The sequence below is a fragment of the Elephas maximus genome, chromosome 1, assembly GCF_024166365.1.
Source record: "Elephas maximus indicus isolate mEleMax1 chromosome 1, mEleMax1 primary haplotype, whole genome shotgun sequence".
Classification (NCBI taxonomy): Eukaryota; Metazoa; Chordata; class Mammalia; order Proboscidea; family Elephantidae; genus Elephas; species Elephas maximus.
In genome coordinates, this window is record NC_064819.1 from 25,298,228 (window position 1) to 25,314,663 (window position 16,436).

Sequence of the window (16,436 nt, forward strand, 5' to 3'; positions counted from 1 at the left end):
CTACTATGTGCCAGTATTGTAAAAAGCCTTGGGCATAGGAACATATGGTTCTTGTCCCCTTCACAGACAGGAATGTAAACAAGTAACTATAACATTGTGTAATAAATAACAGGACAAAAAGCATGCTTAGGTAACTTCAGAGGAATGACCTCTGTATCAGACTGGTGGTGAAGACTGAGACAAAAAGTCTTCCCAGAAAAGGAGGCAGAAACTGGATATTGAGGGAATTGGCTAGAGAGAGGAAAAGAACAAGAATGGTGTTCTAGATAAGAATATCTCCAACAATACAAAGAAATAAGAAACAGCATAGTTTATTAAGAAACCACAGCTTCAGTGTGTAAAAAGGAAATAACCACTCCTCCTCGCCCCCCGCCAAAAAAAGCCACTGCTGTCGAGTCAATTCTGACTCATAGCAACCCTATAGGACAGAGTAGAACTGCCCCATAGGGTTTCCTAAGCTGTAATTTTTATGGAAGCAGAATGCAACATCTTTCTCCTGAAGAGCAGTGGGTGGGTTTGAACTGCCAAACTTTTTTTGTTAGCAGCTGAGCACTTTAACCACTGTGCCACCAGGGCTCAGAAATAATAATAGGAACTGTAACTGAAAAAAAAAATGAAGGAGGCATATAATTCTTCATCTCCAACTTTGTAACTTTTGGTCTACTTTTATGAGTCCAAGAGTCAGAGTAGAAAAACCTGGAGAGAACTTAAAAAGATAGATTTGCTTCTTGTTGTTGGCTGCCGTCGAGTCGGCCATCAACTCATGGAGACCCCACGCACAACACAGTGAAACACTGCTTGGTCCTATGCTGTCAGTATGATCGGCTGAAGAAAGAACCATTGTGATCTGTAGGGTTTTCCTGGCTGATTTACTAAAATAGATTGCTAGGCTTTTCTTCCTACTCCATCTTAATCTGGAAGCTCCGTTGAAACATGTTTAGCATCATAGCAACATGTAAGTCTCCACTGACAGATGGGTGGTGGCTGTGCATGAAGGGCATGGCCCAGGAATCAAACCTGTGTTGCTTAGTCCATCAACCAAAAGGTCGACAGTTCAAATCCACCAGCTGCTCCTTGGAAACATTATGCGGCAGCTCTACTCTGTCCTATAGGGTTGCTATGAGTTAGAATCAACCCAATAGCAATGGGTTTGGTTTGATTTTAATCCATCAACTTAAGAGGCAATATTGTCAAGTCAACTGAGAATGTTTCAATTTTTAAATCACTGTCAAATCCAAACTTACACATATTTATGTTCAATTATAGTATCTTCCAAGGCCTTGAATGACCCACCCATTGGAATTATCTGTCAGTTTCCTTTTATTACCTCAAGAAAACTGAGAACTGCATCCTATGGGGATGGAAAGAGTCAACGTAAAAAATGTATTTTTTTTTCCTTGTCAGTTTAATGATAAAACAACCATGCATTTGCAAAGTTACAACTCTATATTTTTGGTTGTTTCCTCTCTCCATTTCTCATGCCACCTTATGCCGATGCTAAGAAATACATTCTACAGCAGACAAGTATATAGTGACAATTTCAGTAAAATCCTACATCAGGCAAGGAAGAGAAGAAATTTTTCTAAACCACTGTCTTATGAGCAGACACTCTATGACATCTCACCTGCTTTCTGCTTTTTTTTTCCTAGAAGTTTAAGCAGAAAAAGCAACAAAACTTGAGTGGTGAATAAATGATAAAAAATAAACCTACATGACTACGGAATACACAAATTAAGGGAATTTTGCCTAAAAGTCTCAGAAATGTATTTTACCATCATTAACCCATTAAACTCCTTAGTCTGTCTGGGCAGTGCACAGCACAGGAGGTCCTATCATTTTGTAAATGAGAAACGGAGGCCTTAGGTCATGAGAGACTCAGTGATAAAGACAAGAAAAGCCTTTTTCTATTGTATCATTTACTTCTTTCCTGTTACCCTATTACCAGATGCTTAACATGTGCGTACACATAGAATTTACTTCCTCTTCCTTCATTAAAGAAGGACAGATTCATGACTGAGGCAGTCTGCCATATTGGAAAATGCTTTAGAGTAGAACTCAGATCTGGATTCTGGTACTCTGCCTCTAACCAGTTGGAAAGTCTTGGGCAGGTTCCGTACTCTTTAAATCTGGTTTGCAATGAGGAACACTTCAGATAAAGGATGTAAGGTACTATTTCCAACCACCTTCCGCATACCCTTGCAAACTTATCTGTTATGGAGAGCTAAGATAGACCCAGAATTCATAAGCTTCTCCTACTCCTCCTCTGCTGACCACATTGACTCTTTCTGATGGCCTTGACCTCTAAAAGCCACCTGCCTTCTTACATGCCACTAAAAAGCCAGGGTTAGCAGAGATGCAGATAGCTTGGCTCTCAGAATAACGGGCAAGCCCATGCCACTCACCCACATGGGGTCACTCAGTTCTGAGTCCTGCATGCGGATACAGTCCATGCTAATCTCAATCTTGTTTGTTGCACCGTTTTCAGATGGTTCATCCACAAAGTTCAAATCAATGGGCTGAACTGAACATAGAGGCCTAAAATTAAGGGTAAAAAAGTGTGTTAGGCATGGGAAGGAAATACAACACACTCATCCAATTAGCTATAGTGACTTCTCTCTGTTGCAAAATTGGCAAGACATGTTGCTTGGAGATAGAAAGCCTTGCTCAACCACTTGCCAGATAGGTAATCTCAGGCAGTTCAAATCTAAGCCCTATTTTAAAATGGGAGCCCTGATCCCTGCCCTCTCAAAGAACTGATGGCTGGTAAACAGGAGACAGTGGATATATAAGAGACAGAGTATTTTATACCCGATCCCTTAGGGTCCCCACTGTTCTAATACTCTTCACTTTCTTCCTTATTTACTTAGTTGTTCAAACCTGCTCTTAGAAATGATGGTAATAATCCTTTTCATGGCCAGGTACAAATGACCAACAAAACTTAGTGTTTTGCCTTCTCAGCAGGTGCTTGCATTATAGCAGTGAATGTTGTTACAGTTGTTAGGTGTTGTCAAGTCGATTTTCAACTCACAGAGACCCCACATGACAGAGCAGAACTGCTCCATAGGGTTTGCTAGGTTGTAATATTTACAGGAGCAGACCACCTGGTCTCTCTCCTGTGGAACTGCTGGGTGGGTTTGAGCCGCTAACCTTTAGGTTAACAGTTGAGTGCTTAACCATTGCACCACCAGGGCTCCTTGTAGCAGTAAATATGAGTCTTTAAACCAAAGGAATGCATTTTGAGTATCAGAGTCATTGGGGAAACAATTTTGGATTGGACAGAGTCCTCCCAGAGTCCCCAAAATTATACCACCTTGGAATAATAACAATCTTGTGGTGTTGGAAACTGAATGAATCTCCACTGAATTGTGAACACAGAGATGCTACAAAGGGAATACCTTTTCCCAACAACATGTATGGATTTTTATTGATTCTAGAAACATGCCCTTGTAAGCAGTATTTTGACCATTCACATTTATTCCTTTACCATAGTTTGGCTATATTTCTTGCTTGGTACTTACTGTTCCAGAAAATCCCAGATATGCTGGAAAACCTCGGGACTGAGGAATTCACTTGTCTGTGTGCTCTGGGACATGGTGGATCGGTAGTAGCTTTCTTTCCAAGAGAAATGAGCTGGGGTTTCTACGAACCTTAAAAAGACAAAAACGAAACTGATTATAGTTTCTGTATTTATGACACGGCATATTTAAACTATAGCACACTCTAACAAGTAGAAAATAGCAACCAGATCTTTAAAATCATGCAGATAAATACAGCAGACTTTTACAAGTTTCACCACTGGTGTTGCTATGGGCAGAGTCATGGATCCCACTTGGCCATAAAACCAGACAGACCCATGCTAGACAAGCAAGTCTTCTACCCCAGCTCATCCTTCTGAACCAATAACATTGTTGTTACATGCTACACCTCCACTATTCAACATCTGTGTTCTGGAGATTTCAAAAAGAAAATAAACATCCTCTCATTAAATCTGACAGCAAGTCGGACCTATTATTAAATCTGTTTTATAAGTGACTCAACTGATTATCTGTTCATTCTGCCTCCAGCAGGCAAGAAGTAGAATCAGAAAACCAAAAAGAGCTCTGGAGATTTAAAATTCGTCCTCAGATTAATTACCCCGCTCATAACTATCATCTAAGAATCACGCCCAGAGGAAACAAAGTCTTTTTTTTTTTTTTTTAAATCACCAGTCCCTTAAATTGAAGTAGGTGTGGGTGGTTTTTAATTGGAATGTAGAAATTTATGTTAGACTGAAGGATGAACAAACACCTGAACACTTTGTAAATGAACAATTTCTGTTTCACTTTATAGCCTTTATTTAAAAAAAAAGAAAAATCGTTTATCCTTGATGCCTGTCTATGTGAAGGAAGATACCAGTTTTATCACGTGATGTTTTTACCAAATGTGAATGTCTATGTAGATCATCTTAATATGTGATTCACGGTGATTTTCAGTAGATCGATTTTACTCAAAAACAAATTAGCTAAGCTCTTCATCATTACTGCTAATGTTATGAAAAGTCTATAGAACACAAGGGTAGTAAATCACCTTCTTAAACATGCAAATCATAGTTCTGGTTTAGTTAGATAATAATGGAACATAATCATGTTGGATTAATTGATGAAGATTTCCAAGCTACATACAGCAGAACATTCATTTAATTAAATATACACAGAGCATAAACTATTTGCCAGGAAGCATAATGGACACTGGAAATATTAAAAAAAAAAAAGAATTATGGTTTCACCCTTTATGTTCATGGTGTAGAAGCTAAGACAGGAAAGCCAACCTAAAACAAATGCGGTTACAGTGTGTATGTATGTATGAATATACAGAGACCTCACATGTGCCAGGATAGAACTGCACTCCATAGGGTTTTCAATGGCTGATGCTTCAGAAGCAGATCCCCAAGATTTTCTTCTGAGATGCCTCTGGCTGGGTTGAAACTGCCAATCTTTTGGTTAGTAGTCAAGTGCTTAAACATTTGTGCCACTCAGGACTCCTAACGATATGTATCAAACCAAAAAAAAAAAAAAAAAGAAAGAAACAAAACACCAAACACATGGCCGTAGAGGCGATTCCGACTCACAGTGACCCTATAGGACAGAATAGAACTGCCCCATGGGGTTTCCAAGGAGTGGCTGACATTTCAGTTAGCAGTTGAGCTTTTAGCCACTACACCACCAAGGCTCCAATATGTATAGCACCATTAAAATACAAAAAGAAATATATAAAGAACCCTTAAATGATAAGGCTTAAGAGGAGTCCCTGAATGATGCAAAAGGTTGGAAATTCAAGTCTATCCAAAGGTGCCTTGGAAGAAAGTCTTGATGATTTTTTGGAAAAATAAGCCATTGGAAATCCTATGGAACATAGTTCTACTTTGACACTTAGGGGGTCACCATGAGTCAAAACTGACTCAACAGCAACTAGTTATTTTAATGGTATGGAATGGGTACTCTATGCCAACCCAACAGCATGAAGAAAGTACTAAATGCAAAAATCTCTTGGTGTGTGTTAGGAAATGTCAAGCAACCCTTTGTTACTACACTGTAAAACTCCTGGGCAGAGAATGCTGGGAGATGAAGCTGGAGAGGAAAGCAGAGACTTGGATGCTATTAAAAAAAAAAAAAAATTTGAATACTTCAATGCCTGTGTTAGTATATTTCTTCAGGAATTTTTTAAAATTAAGGTTCTTATTTTTAGAAAATTGTAGATTCACATGTGATTATAAGAAACAGTATAACAATAAAAAATAGAGTTATAAAAAAAAAAAAGAATACAGAGAGATCCCATATAACCTTTACCCAGTTTCCCCCAATAATGAATCATGCAAAACTATAGTACAGTATTATAACCAGGAAACTGATATGAATACAACCCACCAGTCTTATTTGGATTTCCTCAGTTTTACTTGTATCCATCTCTCTGTGGGTATTTAGTTCTACATAATTTTATCACATGTGTAGGTTACTATATCTACCACCTCTGTATTGAAGGACTTGAAATAAGAAGATAACACAGTCAGGATATATTTTATATTGATTAACCTGGAAGTTGTGTGGAGGAGAGATATACACCGTGTCAGTTTATGGGCAAAGTGGTTATTTAGAATGTTGCTTCACTAGCCCAAGTAAGACCATAAGGGGATAGTAGCAGTGGGTGTGGAGAAGATGGGAGAAAGCTCAATTATCACCAAAGAGAATAAAGGGTGAATTTGACATTGGATAGGCTACTAAGTGAGGGAGAAGGGAAAGTCAAGGATGACCTCCAAGTTTCACCTAGCTTGATTGAGTGATTGATGATTCTACTAAGTCAATAAATACAGTTGAAGGAGCTGGCTTGGAGAAGAAACAGAAAAAATAAGCTTTTTCTTAGCTTGTCGAGTTTGTGGTTCCATTGGCTATATAAAAAGTGAAACAGAGGGTTAGATAAACAAGTCTTAAATTCTGGTGAGAGGAATGGGCTAAAAGTTCAGAGACAGGAGTTCTCATCATAGGGGTAGATGAATACAACAATGTGGGTCCTTTTGGAGACTCTATAAATTAATAGACACTGTGATGTTAATGGAAACCCTGGTGGCTGCTAACCAAAAAGTTGGCAGTTCAAATCCACCAGTGCTCCTTGGAAACTCTATGGGGCAGTTCTACTCCGTCCTTAGGGTCACTATGAGTCAGAATCAACTCGATGGTAACCAGTACGGGAGGTGTTAATGGTATCTTGGAAGACAAGAAAAGAGTATTTAAGGAAGCATCGACACAGTTAAATGCAGCAGAGGAATCTAAGAAGTTAAGGTCTAAAAAGCACCAAGTGGATTTAACATGAGTAGTTCAACAGCAACCTTCACACCAGTACTAAAAAAAAAAAAAAAAAAGTACTAATGCTGGCAAAAATGCACATAAAAGTTGTTTGAGGAGTAAATAGAGGTGTAAAGAAAATATTCTTTTTTAATATGTTTATTTAGATGAGGAGAATTTGAACTGTACCTAAAGAGATAAAGTAGAAAGAAGGGAGCAAATTACAAAGAAGGGAGCAAGTGAAGAGGGAGAAATTTAAGATATTGGAAAGAAACAGAAGGACATAGAGGCAGTTCCTGGAAGAAGCAGGAAGAAAGGGGTCAAGTGTATAGGTAAAGATAATGGCCTTGAACTGAAATCCCCCGTCCCCATTCCAGGGTGTAGTAAAGGTAGCAAAATAGTGTGGATATAAATGTGCTCATAGAAGATAAACATAGGACATGAGTGATGGGCTGAATTTTCTTGATGAAGGAAGAGACAAAGTCAACTGCTGAAAATGATGGGGTGGGCACTGAATAGTTAGAAGAGAGAAGTGGGTGTTTGGAAATGTGGGTGAGGTTAGGGAACATTAATTTTTCATGGCCCCAAACTGTATAGTTTGAGGATTCTCTCCAGTTTATACCACCTGAGGATACGGGGAGGAAAACAGGTTAAAGCACTTATCCAGGGCTATTGTTTCCCTGGATGGGTGGATGAGAAGGATTGGGTGCTAGAGGATGGACAGAACCGTGAAGGCTATCTTAGGGTCCAGGCTGGAGAGGGCAGGACAAGGGGCTAGGACAGGGAAAGAAATAGGAGAACAGAACACAACAAAACAAACTAGAGGTCTCTGTGAAGCCAAAATGCAGATGTATATAGAATGAAACGTGAATGTTAAACTGGTACAGATTGGCTTAAGAGTGGGATATCAGAGTTTACAATATCCTTCATAGCTACATCCAGAAAATTTACCTAAAATTAGGAAAGAATATGGAATATTAGTATCTTTAATTTCATATAAATTAAAACTTCAAGTTAAAGTAACTTTTCTTTATTACCCTTTTGGAGTTGGGAAAGACTTGATTTATATACTACCAACTAGTGCAGAGAAAAGAAACACAATTTAATGGATGTAATATTGAAGTAAATGTTATGAAAAATATTCCCATGGGTGAAACTTTTGGTTATGTCTGATTTGCATTAAAAATCTGCTACACATAAAAATGGAGAAGAAAGGAAAATAAAAATAAAAACAACCCTTACTGGAGGAACCCCAAAACTATGGCCCCTGGAAGCTCTGCTAACCAAAAACTGAAACTATTCCCGAAGCCCACTTTTGAGACAAAGATTAGACAGGCTTACAAAACAAAAAATAACACATGCAAGGAATATGCTTCTTAGGTCAATCAAATATACAAGATCAAATGGGCAGCTCCGGTCCAAAAGCAGGACAAGAAAGCAGGAACGGAAACTGGACAAATGGACACAGGGAACCCAGAGTGGAAAGGGGGAGCATGCTGTCACATTGTGAGGATTGAAACCAATGTCACGAAACAATATGTGTATAAATTTTTGAATGAGAAATTAACTTGAGCTGTAAACTTTCACCTAAATCACAATAAAAAAACAAAAACAAAAACAAAAACAAAAACAAAAATCAAAGGTAAACAAAGGTGAACAAGCCCAGAAATGCAAAAAAAAAAAAATCATGTACATTATACCATCATTTGAGTTATAATGTACACGGACCTACAAACACAGTTCCAACATCCAAAGACCTACATCCTATGACTGGGAGCCTGACAGCCAGTTGAACACTAAAGGGTAAACACAGCAACACAAAGCAGACCCTTAGCAATAACGATACTCAGTGTATGAGATTCAATACAAAAGAATATGAGATTTTTTCAATGGGCAGAAATTTAGGGGCAGTTATTAAAGAGATTAACAGTTAACTTCACCTAGATCTTAAATAACAAAAGGTGCGAGACTGATTCAAAAAGAAAAAAAAGTCAGACAGAAGAAAGACATTATCACTTTGTCTAAGGCAGAAGAGGGGAAAAAAAAATCATTGGCTCCCCAGTCAATGTCCATTTCTCCTTCTTTCATTTATCTCCACATGGAATTCTGGTTTCTCTCTGGTCTTATTTGGCTTTCCCTTGTTTTATATCTCCCTCCTATCCTCCCTCCCCGGTTTCTCTCTGGCTTCTAAAAGACCTTTTATCTGTATTTCTGATGCCATTACCAACCAGCTTCAGCTCTCGGGAGGGTAACATGGAGGTAATCATCTCTGCTCTGCTGCCTCTCAGGGCGCCTACTCAATCTTCAGTGCTCTCTTCTCCACAAAGTATTTCTTAGTTCTTTCCTTCAAGTAAGGAGCCCTGGGACAGCCTCGGAAACCCTATGGGGCAGTTCTACCCTCCTATAGGGTCACTATGAATCGGAATGGGCTCAGTGGCAATGGGCTCTGCCTCAAAGTTTCTTGGTCTTGTGTTGCATCCCATCAATGTCAATTTATCCTAATTTGCTTGTACAACAATTAATCTACTGTGGAGGATTTTAAGTCATTTGAGGACAAAAACCCACATCTTTCATCTCTATATTTCTTGTAGTTTTATAATTCCTTGAGGCTAGAGTAGAAGGAACATGGATTTCAGAATGAGACTTAGGTTCAAATCTCAGCTCTACTATTGACCTGCTGTGAGACCATAACCAAGTTCCTTTTAATGTCTTTGCAATTCAGCTTCTTCAACTATCCTTTCTTCATAGAGTGGTTGGGACTTTTACTGGAAATAATGTGCTGGACAATGCCTGGTAGTCAATACACTGGTCCTATTAAACCAAGCGCTTCACAGTATGTATCTAGGCAATACCTGCTGAGTTGAACCAGTTTGTATTTGAAAGGTCTGTTACAGCTGTAAAAGTGCCACATAAAAGTAACATAATTATATTAGCCCTGTATTTCTCCCTCGTTTCTCTCCAGATCAAACTATTCTTCCTCTATCTGTGTCCTTGGGCCAAAAAAAAAAAAAAGCTCCCATCACTTCTCAGTTTCATCTAGACCACTTTTGTCTCAGACTTGCTACATTCAAGTGGGTAATTTCCTCCTTCTGGGCCTTAAACTTCAACAGGGCTTTATCATAAAGCACGAGGTTGGGTTTGGAATAGATCAGTGGTTTTTAAATTGTGTTCCATTGAAATCCCACGATTTCTAGGGTCTCGGTATGTTTACCAGAGGTAAAGGAACGGCCATGCTGTTGGGAATTCAGACACTTCTCTTTCGTGTTACCATGCTGATGCTCAGCTTTTACCTGTTTTATGTAGACTAGGGTTTTGAGCAAATTTCATTTGAAGAAATGGTTATTTCTAAAAAAAAAAAAAAAAAGAAAGAAAGAAAAAGAAAAATCAAGGGTCCAAGTTAGAAGATCTTTAAGGTCTCTTCTTTGCAAACTCAAAGCTGCCACCCATTCTCTGAAAAAATATACAAAACACTATAGAGAAGGAAAGAGATCAGCTGGTGTCATAGGGCTGGATGGGCAAGGAGTGAGGTCAATCCCACCTACCTTCCAAATCTTTGTCTTTGGGTAAATCTCAATTTACATAAGAACAATTACTCTGTTCAAACTTTTTGTCAAACCAGTCACACCCAAAGAAAGGAATCCTGAAATCAATTTCTTTTCATCTTGTTTTTCCTGGACTAACTATCCTACACTGTTTGTACTAACTCAGCTGAAAAGAATCCTGTTCTTGTCGAAGTGACCTGAAAACACCAAGGGGTGTTCTGTCCATCCTCTGCATTCTCTCCTGCTTTTCCTGTTCTTGCCCAAAGATCACCAGTGGAGTCTGTCACACCTTTAGTTTCTTTCAGTGTTCCTGAAAATTTCCCAACTCCTTAAATTTCAGAATTTCAAAAAACATTAGTTTCATAGAAGGATTTCAGAATTAATAGCCCTTGAAGACCATCTAGCTCAGCTTTTCCTATTTAACAGATGGAGGAGCTGAAGTTCCAAAGAACTGGTTCACACCAGCTTTGTCATGCTCAAGCTTGGGTTTTAATCCACAGTCCAATAAAAATAAATGTGTGCATCAGATAATGAACAATCCAACTCTTGGCCCTTTTTTTCAATTCCATTGTTATCGCTCTCTGGATATTTAAACACTCTTTACTTCCCTTTGGAAAATCCAAACTTAAAGCTATATAAAAACTAGAAATATATTTGATATTATACAAGCATTCTCTAATTCACTTAAACTAAAACAGCATTTAGCAGTGTTCCAGACTCATTGGCTACTGCTAGGTTTTCTGACTCAAAGGCCCTCCTCGACAGGATGTCAGTCATTCTGGTAGAAAGAGAACACGACACCACATATTTCCCAAAGAACAGACCTGGAGGCGCCTCCTCATTGCCTTGGATCACACTGCTTCTAAGCCAGCTTGCCAACATACAGCTCACATGAATCGAAACCTTTGAGGAGCCCATGAAGTGTCAAAGCTGGGTATGCCCTTAGAAACTATCCAGTCTTCTTCCCTCATTTCATAGGGAAACTGAGACTCAGACATGAGGAACTTACCCTAGATCCATTGTTGTCTTGGAGATCACTTGTGTTGGCCTACTGTTAAACTTTACGGAGTTTTGCAAGCCACTTGGGAAAAACAATTATTAAAATGTATTATTATATAAGAATAAACTTAAAATTAAATAAATTATATTTTTTAAAAAAGGTAAAAATTACTCAAACAAACTAAAAAGCCCATTGCCATTGAGTCGATTCCGACTCATAGCGACCCTATAGGATAGAGTAGAACTGCCCCATAGAGTTTCCAAGAAGCGCCTGGTGGATTCGAACTGCAGACCTCTTGGTTAGCAGCTGTAGCACTTAACCATTACACCACCAGGGTTTTTTCTATAGTTAACTATTATCTGTGCTCCTGAAAGTCATTAAAAAAAAATAACTCAGTGAAATCTTTCATATTAAAAAAAAAAAATCAAAATCCTTTCTCTCTGCAGATTCATTGCTACCCCTCTCTAATTCTGTATTTCAGTTAAAGGCCTTCTGTGCCAATGATTCAACTATGTATTTATTGAGCACTTATTCTGTGAAAGACCATGTCAGGGATCCTGTGATGAATGAGACACGTTGCTTCCTTGAAGGTTGTTCACAGTTCAGTGCTGGGAAGAGAACGTCTTCAATAGTTGTCTCATTTTAGCTTTTCGTGATAATCTTTTGTGCTTCAACGCCTAATTTCCCACTGGACTGTGACCTTCTTAAGGGCAAGAAAGCGTGGGTCCTTCATTTTGGTTTGTGCTCTACTTGCCTGGCAATTGGCCAGAAAGAAGACTTGACATTGATTAGGGTATGATTTCACTTCACAGGGCCTGCTTTTCCAGTTTATATGTGAGAATCTTTGAGCTCAGAGAGGATAAGGAAGGTATACAAGGTCACTCAGGTAGTAATGAGAGAGCCAGGATTTAAATTTAAGATTGTCCGACTTCAAAGCTCATGCTTTCTCCTATACTAAGTGGCACACAAAACCTTATTAAATTACATATGCAACTTCTAATTCTCATTTATTATAAAAACTGGGCAATATGAAGGTTTTATAATTAGGATTTTTTTTTCTGTAACAGAACAAAAGATCTTACTAATTTTCTCCCATCACAACAGTCACCGTTTCCCCACAAGAAGAGCAGGAAGTGAATTTGGAAACTTAGTACTGATAAAACCAAAAGCCAAACCCACTGCTGTCAAGTCGATTCCAACTCATAGTGACCTTATAGAACAGAGCAGCACTGCCCCATAGGGTTTCCAAGGAGCTGCTGGTGGATTTGAACTTTAGGTTAGCAGCCGACCTCTTTGCCCTTGTGCCACCAGGGCTCTTTAATACTGATAGGTGAATATTATTTAAAGATTCTACTGAGTCTCAATGTTTCCACAAGGAGATGATCCTTAAGAATTTAGTGTAAGAGAAGAAAGCTGAGGTCCCTATTACTTTCAAAGAGGACTTGAGCACTCAAAGGAAATGTCCCCAATCTTCAGATAAAAGTGATGCAAAACTCTGAACATGACTTCTTCATCTTCCGTCCATCCATTGATCCATCCATCCATCTACTGATCCATCCACCCATCCACTGATCCATCCACCTATCCATTGATCCATCGATCCACCCACCCACCCATCCACCCACCCACCCACCCACCCATCCACCCACCCACCCATCCATCCTTTATAATCCAACCTTTATATCCCACCTTTGTATATTTCCCAGAACAAGTCTTCTGGCTGGCCTCAGGAGCATTACATATCATATAATTCCTTTTACTTTTTTAGTTCAGAAAACATTCCTATAAAAAATACTCTGCTATTGTTGCAACTATTATCATTATTAATTTTCGTGCTTAGTTATAAGGACACTAAAGAGCACTTTGATGCCTTTTAGCATATTGCCCAAGTACCCAGGAGGAGTTAATTTATTCACATGCTTGAAATAACTTCACCACCAGAAATTCATTTGCATACTCTAAATCAGGCCTGTTAATATCTTTCCTTTGTTAGGTGGAAATCTTTCCTTTTCAACTCAATGTTGAAAAATGACTGGGCTGTCCTCTTCTCTCTTTATTAAACCCAAATTCAAACCCGTGTGCAAGCTTCACTCTTGGCAAACCAAACTTTAAAAGGAAAAAATTCATTTAGGGTATATTTTATGCCTTAAATTTTTCAACTTGCCAAAATTTGAACACACACAAAAAAATCATATCCCAGAAGTCTCATTTTATATCATATTGCTGAACTCACAGCTAAATTTTTAAGATCTCTTTACATATGTCAACACTCATTTCTCCCCTGTTCCACCATTTCTCCTAGTAATTCCTGCCCACTTGAGTTGACTCCTCTTTCGTCTTCAGAAGTCCCTTCTTTTCCCTCCACTACCTCTCTTAAGAATGATTGCCAAGGACAGCCTGCTTCTGCCATGACCTTTTACTATGCACTCCAGGCCCCAAGAGTCCTTTAAATTTCTACACATCTCACGTCAATTCAGCAGTCATCAATTCTTTGAGAATTACCTTTTCCTCTTTCAAATACCAAGTCATCAAAGTCTCATATTTATGCCCTACCCTCTATCCTAACCAAAGTTTTTTTTTTTGGAACCCAACTAATTTCATTCATTTATGGATTGTATACAGCTGTTTTTGTGCTACAACGGCAGAGTTGAAGAGTTACAACAGCGGCCATATGGTCTACAAAGTCTAAAATATTTATGATCTGGCCCTTCATAGAAAAAGTTTGCCAACCCCAATCTAGACAAAAAGACCTAAGATTTTAAGACAAATTGAAGTTTGACGTTTTTAATATCTTTATACCCCTAAACATAATAGAGTTCCTGACATAGTAATGGGGCATTCATAAACCTTTGTTGAATGAAGGAATGAATAGTCTTAGTTCCCCCAGAGAACACAGGCTGAATTAACTCCCCAGTCATTACTCTTTCTGATACATCACATTGACTTTTTGTCAGGAGTGAAGTGGATATTTCACTATGATGAAGGAGATAGAAAAATAAAGGAGACAGAAAAAATAAGCACAAGAATAAAGATATAGACACACACAGGAGCCCTTTGGTGCAGTAACATAACCCCATAAATAAGGTTCCCAGTGGTGAACCTGAGTCACCAAGTTCACATGGTGCACACTATTCTTCATTTAAAAAGACATCAAAGTATGCATTATTTTCCAGAAATAACTACATTCCAATATTAAAAAAAAAAAAAAAAACTATTTAAAGGGTTATATGCTCAACTCTCCACAAAACTCAATTATCCAGAATGACATATTACCTAACAGATCCTTTTAAAAAAATTTTTTTAATTAAATAATCAGGACACTTTTTGTTCCTTCCTGATCATGATCACACTTTGCCTGCTAGTACATTTTCTTCTTCACAGTTTCTAACGGAGTTTTTATTTATTGGAGGCAAGATCGCCACTTTAGTTTCTGGTTTCTGTGGCTTCAGAGTCCAGTACAGTACCTGGTACAAAGAAGTTGCTAAATCAATGCTTGTTGAAGGAAACGTTTGGAAAGGAAACCACAAATAACAATGCCAACATTTACAGCAGTAACAACAGTTAACATCTGATTGCTTTCCTGGGCAAGTGACTGCAAAGCGCCTCAGAGACCCTGGTTAATTTTTTCAACATCCTATGAGGTAGATAACAATCTTACCCCATTTTACAGATAAGAAAGCTAAAGCCTAATGGTAATGCACCTCCTCAGAATTACAAGGTAATTGAGGAGACTGGGGACTCTAGATCCTTAAGGACTTGGCCTCAGTGTCCCCAGTGTGACATTCACAAGGTTAACTACCTTGGACAAGTTACTTGGCTTCTCTAGATCTTAATTTCAAGTCTGAACAGTGAAGGTGAGAATAGTACCTGTCTCACAGGGCAAAAGAGAACCTTGAACTTTTAGGAGTTCACTTCCCCAGCAAGGAATGGTAGGTGTCATACTTTAAAGCACAGCAGGATCACTTGGGGGTTCGTTTGGGAAATGCCAATTCCCTGTCCCGAGAGTCTCTGTTTCAGATGACTGGGCATGAGCCCTAAGAATCTGCACTTTTTAAAAAATTACACTTGAAAACACATAGCTTTAGGATTCAACTAAAGTCTAAACACTTTGGAGTGTTTACTAAAGACAGAACACCTTGAAAAATCTGCATTTTCTCCAAATATTCGTTTTCAAGTAAGGAAGATATGACAGTCTTGCTCATTAAGATGTCTTTATCACTTGAATGAAAGAGCATGGGATCATAACTGTAACCAACGAGTTGCCGCGGAGTTGATCTTCACTCATGGCAACTCCATGCGTGTCGGAGTAGAACTGTGCTCCGTAGGGTTTTTAATGGCTGATTTTTCAGAAGTAGACCACCAGGCCTTTCTTTCGAGTCACCTCTGGGTGGATTCGAGCCACCAAACTTTTGGTTAGCACCTGAATGCATTAACCATTTGCACCACCCAGGAACTTCATAATAATCATAGTTAGCATTATATAACACATACTACATATTAACCATTGTTCTAAATGTTTTATGGATATTAACTTATGAATCCTCCTAACAACCCATGATAAAGTTATACTATTATAATCCTCATTTTACAGAAGAGGAAATTGAGTCACAGAGGGCTTAAATACCTTCCCCAAAGTTACACACCTAGTAAGCAAGGGGGCAAAGATTCAGCCAGCGGGCTGGCTCCAGAGCCTGAACTGGTGACTGTCACCCTGTGCTGTCTCTCAGAGCTATGTATGGAGGTCAGAGCCCTGTATCACAGGCCTGACTCCTTTACTAGTTGGGATGTCAGGCGAGACCCCACCCCTTTCTGGGATTCTCGTGCTTCTGGTATGAAGTGAGAGGGCTGAATCAGATGATTTCTAAGGCCCTCTGGTCCAAATATTCTATCACTTATTTTACAGGGGACTTTTGACCTTGCTACCTGATGGACTTCATCCCAAGGATTGCTGACAATAAGGCCTACTCCCTGTTCTAGTGATACCCTATTATTTTCCTTTACCTGGCAATTCACAAAACTTCCTTCTGAGTCAGCTGTCCTTTGTCATTCCTTCTTGCTGAGGAAACCAGGTAGCTCTGT

The 16,436-nt window shown here is 38.8% G+C and overlaps 1 protein-coding gene across 8 annotated transcripts in view; it reads right to left on the reverse strand.

The window, feature by feature from the left end:
• TP63 (tumor protein p63) overlaps window positions 1-16,436 on the reverse strand; it is a 348,320-nt gene that overhangs the window by 152,588 nt on the left and 179,296 nt on the right. For all 8 annotated transcript variants that reach the window (XM_049880462.1, XM_049880451.1, XM_049880469.1 and 5 more), the window contains 2 exons: window positions 3,519-3,647; window positions 2,403-2,535 (listed from right to left, as the gene is read on the reverse strand). In XM_049880462.1, coding sequence (XP_049736419.1) covers window positions 2,403-2,535; window positions 3,519-3,592 — 207 coding nt within the window. In that variant the 5' untranslated portion in view covers window positions 3,593-3,647. The remainder of the gene's footprint in view (window positions 1-2,402; window positions 2,536-3,518; window positions 3,648-16,436) is intronic.